General features: G+C 34.7%; 1 protein-coding gene across 1 annotated transcript; it reads left to right on the top strand.

The window, feature by feature from the left end:
• Positions 1-799: 799 nt before the first annotated feature.
• Positions 800-22353, top strand: LOC143223887 (DNA damage-regulated autophagy modulator protein 1-like). The gene is made up of 6 exons (XM_076452363.1): positions 800-1167; positions 6454-6521; positions 8103-8245; positions 9636-9830; positions 14205-14318; positions 19949-22353. Exons 1-6 carry the CDS (start codon positions 1034-1036, stop codon positions 20144-20146), a joined length of 852 nt encoding a protein of 283 aa, XP_076308478.1. The 5' UTR covers positions 800-1033; the 3' UTR covers positions 20147-22353.
• Positions 22354-22355: the final 2 nt, after the last annotated feature.

Here is a 22355-nt window from a genome sequence, read left to right as displayed (position 1 = left end):
ATCAGCAGAAAATAACCAACATTTGGCAAACAATAGTAACAAAATATGACATTCCGGTTAATACCAAATTTATTCAAAAACCAGGCACAAAACTAAGGTCTGTACTATGTAAAAGCTACACTGACAAACACAACACCAACATTATTTACAAAATACAATGTGATAACTGCCACGACCGCTATATTGGAGAAACAAATAGTAAAATGGAAACCAGATTCAAAGAACACTAAAAGTCACCTTCACACGTTATCGAACACTGCAAATCAAATAAACATAACCATAGAAAACACCAAAATATTAAATAAAGAAACAAACGCAAAATTAAAGAAGCCTTACTTGTACAACAACTCAAGCCCAAAATAAACCAATACAAAGGAACACCTTTATACCTATATTAATAAATATAATCAAACATCTAAGCACACCCTCTACGTTCCTACATCCAGTTACACAACCCACTTCAAACATGTGGTCAGCTATCGGTCAGTTACCTTTTTTTCTTTGTGAATCTGACGATGACCGAAGAAGGTCGAAACGTTGTTCGCTCCTCTACATAAACAAATTTCTCAACTCATAGCAGCCGTGTTTACATACATATAATTCCCATTACTTAGAAATAAAGAATAATTTAATTACTTTCTCTTCCTAATTTTTTTCACTACAACCACGTAATACCAAGTGTATGATAAGTTTTGCACCACACTTTGCAGATTTCCATTCTCTTTATCAGTTGTTTGAATGATAATTTTCAAGCTCACATGTTCTGCTGTTGTCCTTGGTTGGACGACCTTTCTCTCTATTATCTTTTTATCAACATCAGGGCCTCCAAACCTCTAACTGAAGTCGAAGAAAAGTGCGTGTTTCAGCCTACTAACTATAATTGGGTTTGATATAATTCTAACTGAAAATCTTCAAATATAGATTAGATGTTTGTATAGCAAGTTGAAGTAATTTCAAATAATATTAGAATACTCCTCTCAATAACGTATTTATATATAAGTTAGGCTTGTGATATTTTTCGTCACATTAAATCATGACATTAAATACATGCCCAAGGTTAGGATGGCTACCTGCCCTAACAGGGATATTTCTAGCATGCGGATGTCTTGTCGCTTACATCATTGCTGTTCTTCGTGGGGATGTGACGCCTTACATGCCATTCATCAGGTAATTTGGGAGGAAATGTTATGACATCTTCTACATTAATTTATAAGAACTGTAATATAAAGATCAAATACGTAAGAAACGACAGCTAGTTTTACGTGTTTCTTCGTTTTTAGTAGGTTTGTTTTAAACATATTTGTAATTTGTGTTTTTTTTACGTTTAAAAGGAGGTATTATGTAGTGAAGTGTGTGCATACCTGTTACACACGGTGAGAGATTTACTCCAGGGAATTCTAGTGACTTAAATATTTGTTTAACCGCGTAACTGTTTTCTAACATAATCTGATTTTAAACATTTATCTCAGCTGTTGTTTCATTGTAATATTTGTTTTTGTCGTTTTTTCTCTGTTGTCGTGTATTAATTTTTAACTGATCTGTTGAATAACCTTGAGTCTGTGATATACCCACTAATAAGATGTGGGATCACTGATCTTTCACTTGTGTTTTGTGTGTTTGTTTTGGTATTATGCACAAACCTACACAAAGGGTAATCTGTGCTCTGCCTACTATGGGTATCGAAACTCGGTTTTTAGCGGTTTGAGTTCCTAGACATATCGCTGTGCCACCGGGGGGCGCACCAAGTTGTAGTGCAAAAGACCTCTAGTAGTAGTTTATATACCACTGTTTATATGTAGCCGAGATTCGATGAGCCAAGAATAGAATTCTGTACTGTTGTTTTGTTTAAATCACATCATAATTACTGTTTCTTTGAAACAAACAGTAATTATTTTCAGTTGTCTTTTTAACTTTTTTCTAGTACAACCGTGTAATAGCAAGAGTGTAGTACGTTTTGTAGATTTTCACACTTGTTATCGACACCAGTTACGAGTTATTACATGGGTGTACTGTGTTGTTAAACAGTACCAAGGTTATGAGGCATATCTAATCAAACTGTCAGTGAGTTAATATATGTCCTGATGGTTCACATTTGTGAACCGTGGGATCAAAACCCAACGCCAAACATGCTTATTCTTTCAGCCGTTGGGGAGTTATAATGTTATAGTTAATCCCATTATTTGTTGGTAAAGAGTGGACCAAGAGTTGGCGGTGGGTGTTGTTGACTAGCTGCCTATCCTCTAGTATTATGAAAAATAAATTAGAGTAGGTTAGTATGGACAGCTATACTTTATAAGAACCTTAATATTCTGTCGAACTTTATCAGTAGCCAAGCATGACCTAATCATTATCACGGAGGACGTGGGAGTCTGAGGATCCAGGGTTCGAGTGCTGTTGCCACATAAATCGCGTTCCACACTTTGGATCCGTTGCTCAGGCCTACGAGGAAAACTTTAATTTGACAGCAGGTGACGATGAGGGGTGGGGAGTGTAGGAAGGTCATACGTATATTTGTTACATACATATAAATCATTCGAATAGATCATACATGATACATAGAATTAAACAGTATTAAAATTATCCGTATGCCTAGAGTTATTGGTGAGCTCGTATCATTCTTTTGTCCTCTTGTGCACGTGCTGGGTGTACTATAACAGCGACAGTTAAATCCAACTGTTCGATCAGAAAAGCTGCCCTCCATACAGTTTTATCTCTTCAAATTAGGAACGGCTAGTACAGTTAGTTGTTATGTAGGTTAGCTAGTACAGTTAGCTGTTATGTAGCTTAGCTAGTACAGTTAGTTGTTATGTAGCTTAGCTAGTACAGTTAGTTATGTAGCTTAGTACAGTTAGTTGTTATGTAGATTAACTAGTACAGTTAGTTGTTATGTAACTTAGCTAGTACAGTTAGTTGTTATGTAGCTTCGCTAGTACAGTTAGTTGTTACGTAGCTTAGCTACTACAGTTAGTTCTTATGTAGCTTAGCTAGTACAGTTAGTTGTTATGTAGCTTAGCTAGTACAGTTACTTATGTAGCTTAGTACAGTTAGTTATGTAGCTAGCTAGTACAGTTACTTATGTAGTTTAGTACAGTTAGTTATGTAGCTTAGCTAGTACAGTTAGTTGTTACGTAGCTTATCTAGTACAGTTAGTTGTTATGTAGATTAGCTAGCACAGTTAGTTGTTACGTAGCTTATCTAGTACAGTTAGTTGTTATGTAGTTAGCTTACAGCTTAGCTAGTTGTTATGCAGTTAGTTGTTGTTAGCTTAGCTAGTAGCTTAGTTGTTATGTAGCTTAGCTAGTACAGTTAGTTGTTATGTAGCTTAGCTAGTACAGTTAGTTGTTATGTAGCTTAGCTAGTACAGTTAGTTGTTATGTAGCTTAGTTAGTTAGTTGTTATGTAGCTTAGCTAGTACAGTTAGTTGTTATGTAGCTTAGTTATGTAGGTTAGCTAGTACAGTTAGTTAGTTGTTATGTAGCTTAGCTAGCACAGTTAGTTATGTAGCTTAGCTACAGTTAGTTGTTATGTAGCTTAGCTAGTACAGTTAGTTGTTATGTAGCTTAGCTAGCACAGTTATGTAGTTAGCTAGTACAGATGTATGTAGCTTAGCTAGTACAGTTAGTTGTTATGTAGCTTAGCTAGCACAGTCTTAGTAGCAGTTAGTTGTTATGTAGCTTAGCTAGTACAGTTAGTTGTTACGTAGCTTAGCTAGTACAGTTAGTTGTTATGTAGATTAGCTAGTACAGTTAGTTGTTATGTAGCTTAGCTAGTACAGTTAGTTGTTATGTAGCTTAGCTAGTACAGTTAGTTGTTATGTAGATTAGCTAGTAGTAGTTAGTTGTTATGTAGCTTAGCTAGTACAGTTAGTTGTTATGTAGCTTAGCTAGTACAGTTAGTTGTTATGTAGCTTAGCTAGTACAGTTAGTTGTTATGTAGCTTAGCTAGCACAGTCTGTTATGTAGCTTAGCTAGTACAGATAGTTATGTAGCTTAGCTAGTACAGTTAGTTGTTATGTTAGTTGTTATGTAGCTAGTACAGTTAGTTGTTATGTAGCTTAGCTAGTACAGTTAGTTGTTATGTAGCTTAGCTAGTACAGTTAGTTGTTATGTAGCTTAGCTAGTACAGTTAGTTGTTATGTAGCTTAGCTAGTACAGTTAGTTGTTATGTAGCTTAGCTAGTTACAGTTAGTTGTTATTAGTTAGCTTAGCTAGTACAGTTAGTTGTTATGTAGCTTAGCTAGTACAGTTAGTTGTTATGTAGCTTAGCTAGTACAGTTAGTTGTTATGTAGCTTAGCTAGTACAGTTAGTTGTTATGTAGCTTAGCTAGTACAGTTAGTTGTTATGTAGATTAGCTAGTACAGTTAGTTGTTATGTAGCTTAGCTAGTACAGTTAGTTGTTATGTAGCTTAGCTAGTACAGTTAGTTGTTATGTAGCTTAGCTAGTACAGTTAGTTGTTATGTAGCTTAGCTAGTACAGTTAGTTGTTATGTAGCTTAGCTAGTACAGTTAGTTGTTATGTAGCTTAGCTAGTACAGTTAGTTGTTATGTAGCTTAGCTAGTACAGTTAGTTGTTACGTAGCTTAGCTAGTACAGTTAGTTATGTAGCTTAGCTAGTACAGTTAGTTGTTATGTAGCTTAGCTAGCACAGTTAGTTATGTAGCTTAGCTAGCACAGTTAGTTATGTAGCTTAGCTAGTACAGATAGTTATGTAGCTTAGCTAGTACAGTTATTTGTTACGTAGCTTAGCTAGTACAGTTAGTTGTTACGTAGCTTATCTAGTACAGTTAGTTGTTACGAAGCTTAGCTAGTACAGTTAGTTGTTACGTAGCTTATCTAGTACAGTTAGTTGTTACGTAGCTTAGCTAGTACAGTTAGTTGTTATGTAGCTTAGCTAGTACAGTTAGTTGTCATGTAGATTAGCTAGTACAGTTAGTTGTTATGTAGCTTAGTACAGTTAGTTGTTATGTAGCTTAGCTAGTACAGTTAGTTGTTATGTAGTTTAGCTAGTACAGTTAGTTGTTATGTAGCTTAGTACAGTTAGTTGTTGTGTAGATTAGCTAGTACAGTTAGTTGTTATGTAGCTTAGCTAGTACAGTTAGTTGTTACGTAGATTAGCTAGTATAGTTAGTTGTTATGTAGATTAGCTAGTACAGTTAGTTGCTATGCAGCTTAGCTAGTAGAGTTAGTTATGTAGCTTTGTTCGATTAGGATATTATTCAGAGGATTCATTGTTATAAAAAGTGATATAAAACCCTTTTATCTCTAATCTATAAATGTATCAAAATAATATAAGTTTTTTTACGTTCATTTTCACTGGAACTGTTCATACATATGTGTTGTAGTAAATTCGGTGTAAACCAAATTTGTAGATAGGTGTACTGAGAGGTGGTTACACATTATGATAAAGATATTCCAGATGTTGTACTGCTACTTGTAGGGACGTATATTAAGGGTTTATCACGTGTTACGATAACGACATTCCAGCTCTCGTACTGACACTGCAAGAATTTTTTCCAGTATTATCTGTTTTCAGTATGATGGCCATGATTATGCACTAGTACCCAACGCCGAAGTTTCCATTGTGACCATCTTCTGAGAAAGACGACAAGGGCCAGTCTGAACACTCACTCTACTGACCATAAACGTAAAATCCACTGAAGCAGTATTAGGAGACGTGATCGGTTTATGGCTGTGTTTCCGGCTGAATAGCCATTTCATAAAACAGCCGTTTCCAAGAATAAAATTGAAAGTTATCGTCTTTGAAATATTTCGTCCGTTCACTCTAAATCGTTTAGCAAACTCCCTTTACGATTGTCTTTCCTTTGAAAGCGCTGTGGTTTATGTATCTAGCCATGAGTTCCACATTGGCGGGATTTCACCGTTCAATAATATGGAATTTCCCATAAAACAAATATATAAGAACTAAATATCTAGTTTGTGGCGCCAGGTTTCGTATTATTATTATGCAGGCACACTCCATTCTATATTAATACGTACAATACATTCTTATAAAGTATGACAGCCCAGCATGGCCAAGTGGTTAGGACGCTCGACTCTTAATCTGAGGGTCGTGGGTTCGAATCCCCGTCACACGAAACGTGCTCGTCCTTTCAGCGGTGGGGGCGTTATACTGTGATGGTCAATCTCACTATTCGTTGGTAAAAGACTAGCCTAAGAGTTGGCGGCTGGTGGTGATGACTAGATAACAGATACATTCCTTCTAGCCCTTCACTACTAAATGCAGATAGCCTTTTTGTAGCTGTGCGCAAAATTTAAAACAAATAAACTTATAAAGTGGGATTAACCCTCGGTAGTTCACGTGTTATTTCTGAAAAAAAGTGAATTGTGTCCTGTAATTATACCTCTAACGTACACGCCACGTGTCCTACCATACAGGTGAATCTAATAATAAGTTTTTCATGTCAACCTTTTAATATTTCTCACCTTACGCAGCGAAGCTGGAACAGACCCCCCACAGAGTGGAATATTTAGCATATTTCTCTTCTGTTCAGGATGTTTAGGTAAGTTATAGTTATGCATAATAACGGATTTCACGACATCAGTATATCAGTTTTCAAATAACGTTTTATCGATGTTAATTATAAGTTTAATTATAACTTGGAAATAAAGAAACAATAAACCGAAAATAAAAACTTTGTTAGTTAACTTAACTTAAAGTGTGTGATTTATTGACTCTTGATTATAAGATGTTATTCCAACATTATTACAAATCATATTAAATAACCTTTGACTTCAGAACGGCGGAGTTGTGGGGGTACCATCATTTTGACATACACCCCTGGTTAAGATAAGTCCAAAGAACTCAATTATTCTTGAATTTTTCTCAGAACCAAACTTCTAATCTGAGAATTCTTTAGAAAGAAAGTGGATAAATGTTTATAAGAATTAGTACAATGTCATTTTCAACAATTAAGTGTTAACATGATTTGGTTCTAATACAGTTATTAATCTGATCTTAGTTTTTTTTTAACGAAAGATAGATTGTTTCATGAGTGCTGGAAGTGTCATTAGTTTGAACCTATATTTTGGTCATTTTTTTATCTTTTCTTCATTTATACCCTCCAACTTAGGTATTTCCTCTTTGAACCGACTTTAAATGAAGCAGAAGATGCGGATATCCCAAACAAATGACACTGCCTCGAGATGACATGATTTATGGACATGTTAAATTAACATCGAATGAGTCAGGGAAGACCTCTATTTACATACATCAGCATTAGTTGTAATTACTGTAAAAGCGTTATAAGACATGTTAGCTAAGTTTTGGGTAAGATGTTTGGGGGTGGCTAGAAATATTCTGGAAATACTGACGTAGCTTGGAGTGAGACGACCAGTTTCCGTTAGTTAAAATTCATTCAAGTGGATGATAAGGTTCAGAAATAAGGTTGAAGAATACTGTGGTTCTCTGATTTCGATAATAAATGAGGTTGAAGAATACTGTGTTTCTCTGGTTGAGATAACAAATGAGGTTGAAGAATACCGTGGTTCTCTGGTTGAGATAACATTACGAAGCAACAAGTAAACCACGGACGAAGATCAAGTTTGAGATAATAGTCATATAATAAATAAGTTAATGTTGTATTGGGAATGAATAAACACTGAGATTTGCGAAACTACACCACCACCAGGAGTCCCTTTTAATATGATAACACGTTATAAGCTTTTGCCATCTGATGGTCAGATGTCAAAGTGTCAAAATGCTTTAGTCTAATTGCCTTATAACAATACATAATAGCAATAGTTTGGGTTTAATTCATTTATAGCTTGTAGAGAAGAAATAAAAAAAAAAAAGGAAACATTATCGTTTTATCTTTAAAACGGAACTGTATAACGTATTTATATTATTAAAAGGTATAATTTTTACGGAACTGTATAACGTATTTATATTATTAAAAGGTATAATTTTCACGGAACTGTATAACGTACTTATGTTATTAAAAGGTATAATTTCTTTGTTTAGGGTGGTGTAATATTTTCAAAGTTCGAATACGTTTCTCAGAAAAACCTTCTGTATACATACTAATTCCTCAAATATTGCATACATTCTGTAGAGTTGTTTAGAAAGTCATATGTATTTACAGGTTTAATAACAATGACGATTCGCTACGTATCGGTAACTAAGCTAAACAAAAACCATATTAGGAAAATTCAAGTGGCTAATTGTACGTCATTCTTCTGTGGAATTGTTGCTATTGGAGGAATGATTGTGGTTGCGGTCTATCCAGTAAGTCAGAGATCTTAATTAGTTATGTGTATTAGCTAATATTTTAGACTAATGAAAATAATTAATCGTTACAAATATATTATTGCAGAAGCCGTTTCTTTGTGTCTAGCTAAGCACAAACCTACACATTGGGCTATCTGTGTTGTGCCAATAACGATTATCGAATAGCTCGGCACGGCCAGGTGTTGGGGCACTCGACTTGCAATCTGAGGGTCGCGGGTTCAAATCCCCGTTACACCAAACCTGCTTCGTCCTATCACCATTGGGGGCGTTATAATGTTTTGATCAATCCCACTTTTCATTGATAAAAGAGTAGCCCAACAGTTGGCGGTGGGTGGTGATGACTAACTGTCTTCCCTCTAGTCTCACACTGCAAAATTAGGGACGGCTAGCGCAGATAGTCCTCGTGTAGCTTTGCGCGAAATTAAACGAAAAACAAACTAATAAAGTGTGATTAACCCTTTAACGCTTTGTAAAATTTTCTACTTGCTCCTCACATTAGCTTTATGTCTGACGAGCTGAATGTCCATCATATGACGGGAAATAATGGTTAATATTTCTTATCAAAGTTATATCGAATTAATTTGTTATGAATATGTTTTCGAAATATTAATTGTAAACTAGTAACAGTATATATGTATAGTGTATGACTATTCTATTTTTATTATTTTACGAAAACAACATTTTTATACAGATTTGGTCATCACCTTTAAGTAGTTCCTGATTAGCATTTGTACATCTGTATATGTTTAAAATTATGTTTAAATATCCTTCTTGATAAACCCTTACAGATTGAAAATGCGAAAACCTGATTCTAGAATACATGTTCCTAGTTGGTCAACTGTATGACGCTGCGGATGACTAACTATGGTGGTAAAGGCAATGAATTTTATTATAGATTTGGGGGTATCTCTTTGGAGTGTCATCCTGGTTTGGGCTCTGTTAGCTCCCCAAGGTGAAGAAGCGCACTTTAATTTCGGGCATTTTCAAAATTGAAATGTACTGCGGGTAAAACATGATATAGTTGTAGCCGAGGATTCCGATTGGATAAAATTTGGTAATGTTGCGTCAGTGTGTCCCCTTGACAACTAAACAAACGTAATGGGAAATGCTGGTCAATGATTATTATTTTTGCGCGCTAGTAATACCAAGCGTGAGGCGCGCGTACACTCGATACGATTTTATTACTCATCACAATCTATACCAATCTACCCTCAAACCTAATAATATGCTTAAAGTAGCACGTCTTCAAAGATCTTGTCGATTGTACGGTTACGGCCGAGACATTAGTGTAACAGAGGGACACGTTTTTTTCACTTAGTAATAACTATCACGATTATGATAAATTTTGTGATTAATATTTACTAATTTATAGTTAATTATATTCTAGATGTCATCACTGAAGCTTGCTCATGACATAGGAGCATACGCCTTATTTTTTGTGGGGATGACCTATGCCTTTCTGCAGACATTGGTCAGCTATTTTCTTTATCCTAATGACAATGGACTGGCCATATGCCGAATTAGACTGACCTTTGCAACACTGTGCCTTGTATCTCTCATCATTAATATCCTTTCTCTTTTGTGAGGCTAATGTTAAACAAACAAAAAATTATGATTTAGGTTCAATTTTAACACAATTTGAAATATAACTTTTTTCTTAACGTCGAAATAATTCATATGTGCCTAACACTGATATTGTTTACTTCTTAATATAACATCAGAAATAACTTATTTTTATAAAGTTGTTCAAACAGTAAATCCCATGTTAATCCTAACGTTGTGTGCCTAAAACGTACAACTTAGCCACTAGGGAACAAATACGTTTAATGAAAGAAACTAAACACAACCCGAAACGACGTAAAAAAGTAATATTTATCTAACATAAAAACAGTGAGATGATGGCATAAAGACACCAGAGAGCGCTCCTCTCTAGATTAGAGAAGAATTCTGACGAAAATCTGGAAAAGCTTAGGAAAGATAAAAAATCAATATAATCATCTTTCTCACAGAGCATGCGTTATTTTTATTGGTCATTCCTTCAAGAACACCGCCATGTAAATAGAACTATAGAAACTGTGTGTGTGTTTTCTTATAGTAAAGTCACGTGGGGCTATCTGCTGACTTCACCGAGGGGAACCGAACCTTTTATATTTGCGTTGTAAATCCCTAGACTTACCGCTGCACCAGCGGGTTCGCTGTAGAAACCAGCTAGTGTACTAATCTACATAGCTTTGTAGGAACATCTTCCACAATTAAGCTTTTATGGACACCATAGGCTAACAACAGCCAATAATGAGTATCCAACGTAAGCACACATGTTCATATTTCTACACTAAAATGGAAAAATAAAACAACAACAAAAACCACCTAGTATCTGTTATTCGACACCAGTTTAATTTGCTTTTTATGAACTTTGATAATAAACTTTCCGCATTAATCTTGTACAACCAGTTATCCCATTTCAATATTTAAAGAAAATAAAAGACATTAAATAATGTATGGTTGTCAGTGATTGTTTTTCCAGTTCATGAGCTCGGATTTGACCCCATGCTAGAGGTCTGGATTTCTGAGCTGGCGTGACAGGGTCGAATTCGAGTGGCACCACAAAATAGTTCCTGCGGTTTAGGGTGTTAATCTGTTTTACATACAATAAGTAACCTTAAGAACGTATAGAAGGGCTAGTTTCCCTTTGGCCCGTACTTCAAAATTAGGGATGACCGCAGAGGTGATAAGAAAAGAGTTTAGTCAGTTGTGAATTATACTTTCTCTTAACACCATAGGTTATTTATCACACTCAGATCGCTGTTTACTGATGTTAAGGGTTAATCGCAAATTTATAAGCCCCAACAAAACTATAGGAATCATTAAATTGGTGATCTTGCAATCTTTTGAAGGCTAGGATTATATAGTATTTTCCGATGACACAGTTTCCGTACTAACATAATTCTGCGAATGATGAAAGAGGTTAATGGTAGACAATATATCTTGACAACATTCGAACTGAAATTGAACATTGTCTTTCCAAAACAGACCAAAAAGGCAAAAGTCCATTGAAACTGCATAAGAACTTTCAACAATTAGCTAATCATTACTCATGTAAAACAAAGCGACTGCTTCTAGTGAACAAACAAGTAAGTTGGAGTATCAAAAGTCATGAAGAATACAGTCCAGAACAGTGTAGTGTAGCCATGAATCAACGACCTATGAACATATTTTAGTATATAACACCAACTGGTTTCCTCGACTGCTTGTTCAGGTTCACTTGTCATTAATTCACTTTTGAAGAATTTCAAACCGAAATTTGATGGTCTTTACATTTTCTCCAGTGGTGATCTTTCACAGACTCGCTTTTTTCGTTTTGCCTTTTTTGGTTATTTGAAAGTAAGCACAAAGGTACACAATAGGGCTATCTGTGCCACTAGGAGTTTGATTTGCTGCAACTGTAAGTAACCGGTATCCGTTATATACACTAATACACTAAATCAAATACAGACGTTTTCACTTTTGGAAAACGTTAGGCGTTAGTTGTTACGAGTTACACTTATTTGTAATACATGTGTTTTAAGGTAACGAGGCTGGCTTTAGAGGGGAAAGCTTTTGTGACATTTTTTGTCGTTGTCCACACAAGTCTACAGACTTAAAACGTTAAAATCAATGGTCCGATTCCCCTTGGTGGACACAGCAGACAGCCCGACGCGACTTTGCTATACGAAAAAACATATTCGAATGTCCCCACTTCCCAGTGGCTCAGCAGTAAGTTTAAGGGCTCACACCGATGAAATCCAGGTTTCAATACTAGAGGTAGGCACATCACAGGTGGGCCATTGTAAAGATTTTTGTTTAACAACAATAACAACAACAAAAAATAATATTTGTTGTACTTAGTTTTATTTACTTATACTATTAACAACCCAACTATACTTTCAAGTACGCGCTGTTTGTTGTACTTAGTTGTATTAAGTTATACAAGTAACGACTCAACCATACTTTAAACTTTACACTGTTTGTTGTACTTTTTTATGTACTATTAACGACACAGTTATGTACAAAAATAATTAAAGAAAAATAGGAAATATAGGCGTTCTAGGAGAAAATAATAAATTGAGCTTCAACAATGGTAACAATTAGTAGGCCAAGGAAAGATTTGCGTTTTAAGTTATAAGTTGTTTAATATCGTATATCTAGCCTAGCTTCCGTTAACCTCCGTTATTTTATCTCCGACTTTAACCACACAATTATTAATATTTGCTCTCGGCGTGACAAGAATTCAAAGATCGTGACGTAAACTACAGAACGTACTAGCTTGTGTAGAAGACAACATCGCGCATGCTCTAAGAAACAACAATAAAATAGTTCTTTTTATCTATGCAATATTAAGTGACGGAAGCAGAGAAAACTTTAAAAAATATATAAATTTGATTTTGAATAGTTATTATTATTATTTTAATAAGGATAAAGGCAAATTTATCTTTGATGTATATCCGTTTTTACACGTTAGATTGAAATGTGTTAAATAACAGTATCTCTCATTGGCTACAGAATCTCTTTAGACTGCTATCCTGTATATAATATGTAATAAAGATTACTTGATTCTTAAATGAGCGTCGCCAGGCGTGACACAACGATAAGTTTCTTAATTGAATTTCACCCAGGGCTGTCTATGCCAGTCATCTTTATATTATTGAACTGAAAGTAATAAATTATAGGGAGCACAGCGAGTCAATACTACTCAATGCCAAATCGTTACCAGCGAATAGTGGGATTGACCGTTACATATAACGCCCTTGAAAGAGCGAGCAGGTTATAGAGAACAAACAAAAGACGATAAAAACAAAGCAGCTTCAATGGTTTTTGGGGACCACTTGTTTATGCTAAAAGTAAAACTGCAGGGTAAGTGAAAATTTTTAAAATACTCGTATTACCGAAAGCTTTAATGTCCCACTACAAACCTAAGGGGAGGCAGTCAGCTAGTCCAACTGGCCACAAGAACTTTGTCCAGGTTTTTGAACTGAATAACGAGATCATTTATCACTTCAACAATGAGGGACATGTTCATTCTCGAACCTTAGATTTTCCAGTTTACGGGGTGACATGCTAATCACTAGGCCTCACTTTACCTTAACCAATAGAAAGATGTTTTGGACAAAAACTTGGTATTTATGACTTGAAAATAAGTGAGGCATTAAAGGACAGACGTAGTAGTTTTGTCAAATTGGTATAATTAATGTGATGAAATTTCTTGGTTTAAGTCTATCCTACTTATAGTTAAAATGATCGTACATACCTCAAATGAAACATTTATTTTTTTACTGTGTGTGTTGGAGATTAATAAATGACCAAATATTAATATTTAGGAACGACGTATTGTTAAAGGGGTGGCCAGCAATACAGTGTGTGTTTTTGTTTTATTTTTTTACCAACAAAAATGTCATTTCTTCAGGACAAAAACTTAAGTGGTTCAGAGAAAAGCCAAGTTTTTATTTAAAAATAATCAGAAGATAGTGGGTTTTAGGATAATGAGGCTGTTTTTTGAAAATCGGGCTAAGCCCGTAGTTTATTTTATGTGCTATTAGTAAGGGTAGTTCGATAGTACTATAGGAAAATTTTAACAGCTACATATATATATATATATATGCATATATTGAAATAAATTCATATTATATTCATTTGAAAGTGAAACCTTAACTTTTGATAAAAACAGAATAATAACAACCTCAGGACTATGTTAAAATAACATCTCACTACAATGTACGTAGTAGTTATCTCAGTATCCGTAACCAGTATGCTTTCGCCATCTACCAGTTAGCGCCACAAACAAAACCATACATAAATTCACGCTTTGGGTATTCAAGACTCAGACAATTTCTGCTGCAAAGAACATCAAACCTATAATATCTATAGTTAATCAAGTACAATTGAACTAAATGAAATATATAAAGGTTTCCAAACCTAACGCTGTTTCATTGACCTTAACCAAGTCTCAGTGATGATTTTCTATCCAATATCTAGTGCAGAATTCGATTCGGGAAACTACAGTCACACGAAACGATTGAAGCATCCGGGTGAAAAGGTATGTTTATCAACCTGTCTCTCAGTTTATCTGTTATAAAAAACATAATTAAACGTTCTAAATAAGAAATTCTGGAACTTCGTATCCAAGTAAAGTGAGCAGCATTACAGCATCCACTAGAAGAAAAAAGTACAACATTTAACATATTTCTTTCTTTCTTGTAGAATCGGCAGATGTTTATAAAACAAAAGGATGATAGTTTTAAAATTTTTATAACTCTCACTACTAAAATCGTAGTAATGTAATTCATGTAATTTGTAAAGTACAAATTCTTGTTATACCTTACCACATAACAATTTCTAAGATTGCATTTGTTTAGTTTTCGATTTTCGCGCAAAGTTACATGAAGGCTATTTGCGCTAGCCATCCATAATTTAGCAGTGAAAGACTGTAGTGAAGGCAGTTAGTCAATGCTATTCATTACCAACTCTGAAGCTAATGTTATATCAACCAATAGTGAGATTGCCCGTTACATTATAACTTTCCCACTATTGAAAGAGCGATCATGGTTGGTGGAGCGGGGATTCGAACCCTCAAACCTTTGAATTGCAAAAATTCCCTGGTGCAAGATGACAATTATTTGTAGAAATGAGATTAAGCCGTTTCCCTTACAATTTCTGTGATAAGAGACAACTTCAGAAGATACTACTGTTTAAGTGCCTTTGACAGTTTGACATTTTTGTATCATTGTGTACAACAAGCATCATCATCTTTCACCTAGAACACTTAATACCACATTTCTATCTTGTTCAATATGTTTGCAATTCGGTGGTCATTTTGGGTCACTAATAATATTTATACATTATTTTGGTAATAGAAGCATTTTTTTTCTCTTTCTATACAGTGTTTATATAATGGACATACAGTATACATAGTGTTAAATGGTATATATAATGGTCACACAGGTTAGTAAAATTGTTAATTTTGAAAAGAGTGGAAAGGGATCGTCAAAAAAGTACAAAAACAAGTTGAATCGACATGCAAAGATAATGGTTTCAACCACACAGCGACTCTAAACAACAAAAAAAAGCAAACGAGACTGAAAATAGTGGTTACATTACTTTGCCAATCTACAAGTCCTTATTTCGACTCCGATTTTAAATCAACAGTTTTACTTATCTTGTTTCTTAATTTTGTTATGTCCCTTTATGGGAGGTCCGGCATGGCCAAGTGGTTAAAGCACTCGACTCGTAATCTTTGGGTCGCAGGTTCGAATCTCCGTCATACCAAACATGCTCGCCCTTGCAGCCGCGGGGCGTTATAATGTAACGGTCATTCCCACTATTCGTTGGTAGCCCAAGAGTTGGCGGTGGGTGGTGATGACAAGCTGCCTTCCCTCTAGTCTTACACTGCTGCATTAGGGACGCCTAGTACAGATAGCTCTCGATTAGCTTTGGGCGAAAATTCAAAATAAACCAACCAAATCCTTTATGAAGTATTCTTTTAAAACTATCTTTGCGCAAGTGCGTTTAGTTGAATGTTACATGATTTGAAACAGTTTATTATTACATTGGCTTTTTCCTCACCCAACCATCATATTGAACTTATTCAAAATAAATAAACATACCAGAAAGAGTAAATACATAAACTGCTATGGAACTACAGCAAACAAAATGTAAAGTTTTTGAAAGCAAAGATTGTATCATCACAGACTTAATATCAGGGTTTCATCAATGTCACAGGGTAGTGTGACAAAAGATGAGCAGCAACAAAACAATCTTGTGAGATAATTCGACACAGATTAATGCAATGTAAACAGACCCAGTAACATGCTTAATTGTTAAGTCTACACGACGTGCATGCACAACATGCACTAGCGACACACTTAGCATAATTCGCCAATTATCGACAACATTTACAAGCACTACCAACTATTTAAAAACAGCGATAACTGTATAAAATAGTGTTATATGCAGTAGTAATGGATAGTGAACAAGCACTCACTATTTCAACTACGTATAAGAAACAGTTGAAAAAAATCGCCACCATTGTCTGACTAGGAAATTGTACTATCGCAATTGCCTTCTGTTAAAAACTCGCTGAAATATAGTCGCGGAAATTCGCATGGAGACAGCAAACTCGAGTAACGATAAACAAGACCGATTTGATTAACGATATGGAACAGTAACAATTCACGTGACAGTTTTCAGTTAGTGCATCAGAAAATTCACGAGTTAAGGTTTTCAACTATCGTGCACGCTGGAAAGACTGGATGTTTTGATGACGGAAAGTGCAGAACTTAGAAAATTTTATAGCACAACAAAAGTAAGGAGATAAAATTAATTTTAAAACGACTGTCTGGGTTTTTGTAATGTCCTTGTGGAATCTCACATTACAATCGGTATCACTTGCAATTGTATTATAGTGAAGTCACAAAAGGGATTTTTAATTATCTTTAATTTTAACTTTGTTAATACACAGCAGTGGGAAAATATATTCCTGAGTAAGACACACTGTCCAGTAAGTGAATATAACATTTTACTAGTAGAAAAAGGTTTTATTTTAAGACAAAACAAATACGTCAAAAATATCGTTTTAAATAAAACTTCATTTTGTGTCTGAGGTTTCGCGTAAAGATGCGTTTAATACAGGTGGCGCACTAAAGCAGCTGTTCCTACCTGTATCATATATATTTTGTATTTATAACCATGTGAATTAACTTTCAATGAAAAATAATTTTTATACAGGTCATGGACGTTCACAGTGTTTCATACAGTATATCTGTTTAGGTTTTGATGCCAAACACCAAGCCGATTTTGTTGTAGGTGTGTGGAACAACAATAATAGTAATAACATGAACAAGTGAATAGAATTTGCTCATTATCAATGCTTGGGTGGGATTAACCTTTGAAAAGGGAGGTTTAGATTGTTGCTTCAATAATAAGTCTGTTTTTTAGAGTAGCTTTTCCCGAATGTTCTATTAAAGTTTTGAGCAATTTCCTGTGCAACCTATTATGAACCACTACTGTGGTTCATGATAATGGTCATACAATATATATGTAACTGATACCAAGAACTTAAGTGTTTTCTTTTGTTTTAACATAAATATTAATTCAACAAACGATACATCCAAGCTTCCCGTGTGTAAGACCTGCATACAACTATTTTGCATATGTATAGTCAAATAAGCCGTTTCCATCAATTTTACTCGTGATCGCCATACTTTGTTATGATTTAGGAAATTAATAGGTTTATTTAACAAGTTAATACCACAGACTTGAGTTTTAGACAACATTAAGAACAATGAAACACTTTTTTAAATATGAACTTTTACATCAAAAAGCCGATAAGTGAAAAAAGACTCAAGGACCGTGACTGAAACCCATGATTTCTGGATAGAAAGGTCAGTACACTGACCTACTTAACTGTATAGTTGGCCCGGTATGGCCAGGAGGTTATGGCACTCGACTCGCAATCTGTGTGTAACGAGTTCTTATTTCCGTCACATCAATCGTGTTGGCCCTTTCAGCCCTTGGAGCATTATAATGTTTCGGTCAACCTAACTGTTCTTTGTTAAAAGAGGAGCCCAAAAGTTGATGGTATTGTTGTTTTGAATTAGGCACAAAACTACACAATGGGCTATCTGTGCTCTGCCCACCACGGGTATCGAAACCGGAATTTTAGCGTTGTAAGTCCGCAGATATACCGCTGAGCCACTGGGGGGGGGGTCAGTTGACGGTGAGTGGTAATAACTAGCTGCCTTACCTCTAGCCTTACATTGCTAAGTTAAGGAAAGCTAGCGCTTATAGCCCTCGTGTAGCCTTGCTTGAAATTCAAAAACAAACCAAACTACATAATTGCCCACCAGATCTTGTATTCTTTGAACAAGCGCACCTTTTATACAGTAATATTTACTTATATATTGCTCTCTAGCGGCACAGTGGTATGTCTGCGGACTTACAATGCTAGAAACCGAGTTTCGATACCTGTGGTGGGGAAGAACACATATAACCCCTTGTGTGGTGGTCATTAAGTAAATTTGTCGTCTTGTACAATCTTATGTTAAGGTAAGCTTACTTTGTGCATTGAGTGTAATAAACAAGATACTTATAAAAAAAACAACTTAAGTGATCTTTAAGAAGTTTCTTAATGTAAATATGTATTTGTCTATATAGTTCGGGTTTGAGGTTCTAGTACTGAATATAGCCTTTGAAGAACAAGATGTAGCGATGTGATCTTTGGAAGTCCGTAAATATACCGCTAATTCACAGGGGAACTAATTATTCGTTAAACAATGCATTACAAAACGAAAGCATGAATCACACAGATAAATAAATTAATATTTTATTTCAATGAAGAAAATATTTTCTAGTGTTAGGTTTTGTGTATGTAAATGTGTATGTTGGGCTTGGGTTCTTTTATAGTAGGTATCTGCGATCTGTTGGCGATAAATTCGAACAATAAATGAATTAAAACAACCCACTTGTTTTAAAATAATATATTTAAAACAGTTTAAAGGTATGTACATAAATTATTTACACTTTAGGATGTCACAGTTGTATCTAATAACTTTAAATGCGTAAATCTCTTGTCAAAAATTTATTTAGGATGATTCAATTACTTTGGAATCCAACTGAAAATATGAGTTATTTTTCAATATGTTTATCGCATTAGCATCACTTAACCCCGTGGGTTACCATAGTTGTATCCTGAACTTTAAATAATTTTCTCCTTTTCGTAGATCTGGCATAGCCAAGTGGTTATGACACTCAGCTCGTAATCTGAGAGTTGCGATTCAAATCCTAATCACACCAAACATGATCACCTATTCAGTCATAGGTTCGTTATAAAATTACGGTCAATCCTATTTTCTTTGGTAAAAGTCAAATGTTGGCAGTAGATGGTTGTGACTAGCTGCCTACCATCGAGTCTTATACTGCTAAATTAGGGACGGCTTTGCGCGAAATTCAAAACAAATAAATTCCTTTTTGTCAAAGTCCACACAGTGGAATTAATTACCTTAAAACACCCTTTGACAAGACAAATTATTTTTATCTTTATTAAATTATTAAACTCACTTTAAAATATCACTCGTTACGGCTAATCACTCACACATTGGCTGACTTCACGGATTTTAACTTTTTCTGAGTGGCCTTTACTTGAATTATACTCACTTGGTCACCTATATTTATTTATTGTTCACTGAGGCCTCTACTTTCTGTAAACTTCACGAGCGACGCTATAACGTAACAATGTTCACTTAAGGTAACAAGAAAAACAGTAAAGATTGGAGTTACAATTAAATCACACAAACAACGTACAACTCTTACCGAGTTACGCAACCAAACTTGTCATTACTATCGCCTTTAAAGTAATTACCTTTAACTCTCTTGCTATTAAAAATAAATTAAATATTAAATTACGAAATAAACTAAATAATAAATCTTAAACTAAGCAGTTTATTATATCCAGCATCTTAGTTTTCTTGATACTTTTGATTTATGACTCCTAAATCTTATTTATAGTAACATGTATTTCACAACTTCGTTCTGGCTGTTAAAAGCACATTTGAGAACATTATTATGTATCATTTTAATCTGTTTGATTTTGCATAATTATCATATCTTCATCAGCTCACAAGTGTTCTATTATTTAAGTAAGCTCTATCTACAGTTTTTTGTTTTTTTCAGGGGTTCGTAGGATTGGTTATTAGCTCTGCAGCAGAGTGGACAATGGCCTTTAACTTCATCTTTTATTTCTTCACGTATATCCAGGAATTCCAGAAAATAACCCTACAGTGCGTGATTTATTCGTTAGATCATCATTTCGATGAGTCATCAAACAACCAAACTGACGAAAACCGTCCTTTGCTTTTCAAACAGGTTTAACAGCACGTACACATGCTATTATGATAAGTTAAACTACACTATGCTGTTTCATAAACACACATAAATATATTTTCCAATGACTGATTTTAATTGTTTATTGATATCTTCCTTCAAGCCAAACAGAAGATATTTTAGTTTCGTTTATTTGCATAAAAGATGGATAATTTAGGGTCACTCTGATTTTACGAAAACGTGACTGATAAATTAAGAAACAAAGTTGTATTTTCAGACAATAAATCATGTCATATACAACTATTTCTTAAACAGCTAATAGTTTATTAAATTCATTGGGTTATTAACTTACCATGGAATAAGTTTTATCAACATTGTTTACAATTGCAATTTAACTGGTTTTCATCAAAACAAAATATTACGTGCGACTGTCGCATATCCGTCTTTCAACATTATATTTACGCCCGGCATGGCCAGGTGGTTAAGACACTCGACTCGTAATCCGAGGGTCGTTGCTTCGAATCCCCATCACACCAAACATGCTCGCACTTTCAGCCGTGACGGTGTCATAATGTGACGCTCAATCCCACGATTCGTTGGTAAAAGAGTAGCTCAAGAGTTGGCGGTGGGTGGTGATGACTAGCTGCCTTCCCTCTAGTCTTACACTGCAAAATTAGGGACGGCTAGCACAGATAGCCTTCGAGTAGCTTTGTGCGAAATTCCAAAACCATTTCTTTTCCAGGGTAAATGAATTTATTTCACCTTGACAACTCCATAGTATTTTTTTTTTTCAACTTTTACAAATTACGAATAAGTCGAGATTGCGTAGTGAGAGTCAGTGTTTAAAAATATGTTTTAAACTTTGAACTTTTAAAAACTTAAAGAAAAAAAGGGGTATTACTGGTACAGTTCTGTGGGGTATTGAGGGGATGCTGACCCTGACTTCAGATGCGGGATAAGCTTCACCACCATACTCCAAATGTATATTATTTGCCGCATATCTTTCTAGTACATTTAAGTGTGGATCGATGTGAATGTATTCGTTTCTCTAATATGGAACACTTTCTGTTGTCATCGACTAAACACTCTGGATGAATGTATATTGCCAGTTAACATTAACGTGTTAGTAACGTTTAGTAAACAATAGCCACGTTAAATAACAAGTTTACTAATTAGTTGCGCTGTTGGGTGGGGAAGGGGATCGTGGGAATTCCTCAGTTCCTAATTTAGTACTACACCAATGAAAGGAGTTTAATTGTTTCATAAGAACATTTAGAACCCCTTAATTAGGGGCAACGTATTTGATTATTGGCAATAATATTTTTTTTTAGAGAATCGACACACACACACACACACACAAACTATTGCAATATACATAATTTTTAGTTCAGCTGATTGGTTCAGGCATTACTGCTGTATTATGTGCTTGTTTTTATCTGAGCAAAAGCAACACAATAGGCTATCTATGATGTGCCCACCACGTGTATAGGAAACTGATTTTGAGCGTTACATGTCCACAGACATAACTCTGTGCCCCTAGTGGGTTGCTGTTGTATCAGAAACAAATTCTATCCCAATATCTGTCATACAAAGAAGTAACTTTTTCAAATAACACAAGCCTTTTTTTTGTTTGTTTTGTATTTGATGTCTAACATTTACTATTCTTACTATATTCTTCAAATAAAATATTGTTTTCCCGCGTGGTGTTGGAAAGCTTTCTCGTGGAAAATTAAAAAGAATAAATAAAGTATTAAGTGTTAAACACAAGTTAAAGTTTACTAGTGATACTAACACATTGAACTTATCAGCAATAGTGCATTTCTGTAGAAAGCGCAGAAATCTTAGGTTGATAAAAGAAAGCAAAGATTGAGACTAACTTTATTTTTCCTGCTGAGCTGTATACTAGTAGAAAACGATGAAAATATCACGTATCTTAACTGTTTCACTTTAATTTATCATCAGGCTTAACACGCCTATAATTAAAGATGAGAAACAGGATTTGATTTTAATTTCAAATTTGATGTTCCTATGATCGGTTATATTGTAATTTTGTGGTGAAATATTGGACCATTTTTTGTTCTAAATTGATAACTAAGAGGTTATATCTTACAAAGATTACTGTAGTATATTTAGTTAATATCGATTTGTATGATATACACAAACATTGTCCTCATGCTAGTTAATATTAAGTAACACTATTTCTATCTTTGTGTGATTGTTTATTTTTCAATACAGAATAAACAGTTTATTCCTGAGC

Source organism: Tachypleus tridentatus, chromosome 8 (assembly GCF_004210375.1).
Source record: "Tachypleus tridentatus isolate NWPU-2018 chromosome 8, ASM421037v1, whole genome shotgun sequence".
NCBI classification, from domain to species: domain Eukaryota; kingdom Metazoa; phylum Arthropoda; class Merostomata; order Xiphosura; family Limulidae; genus Tachypleus; species Tachypleus tridentatus.
Note: the sequence above shows the minus strand (reverse complement) of the source record. Positions and strands in the feature narration are given on the sequence as shown.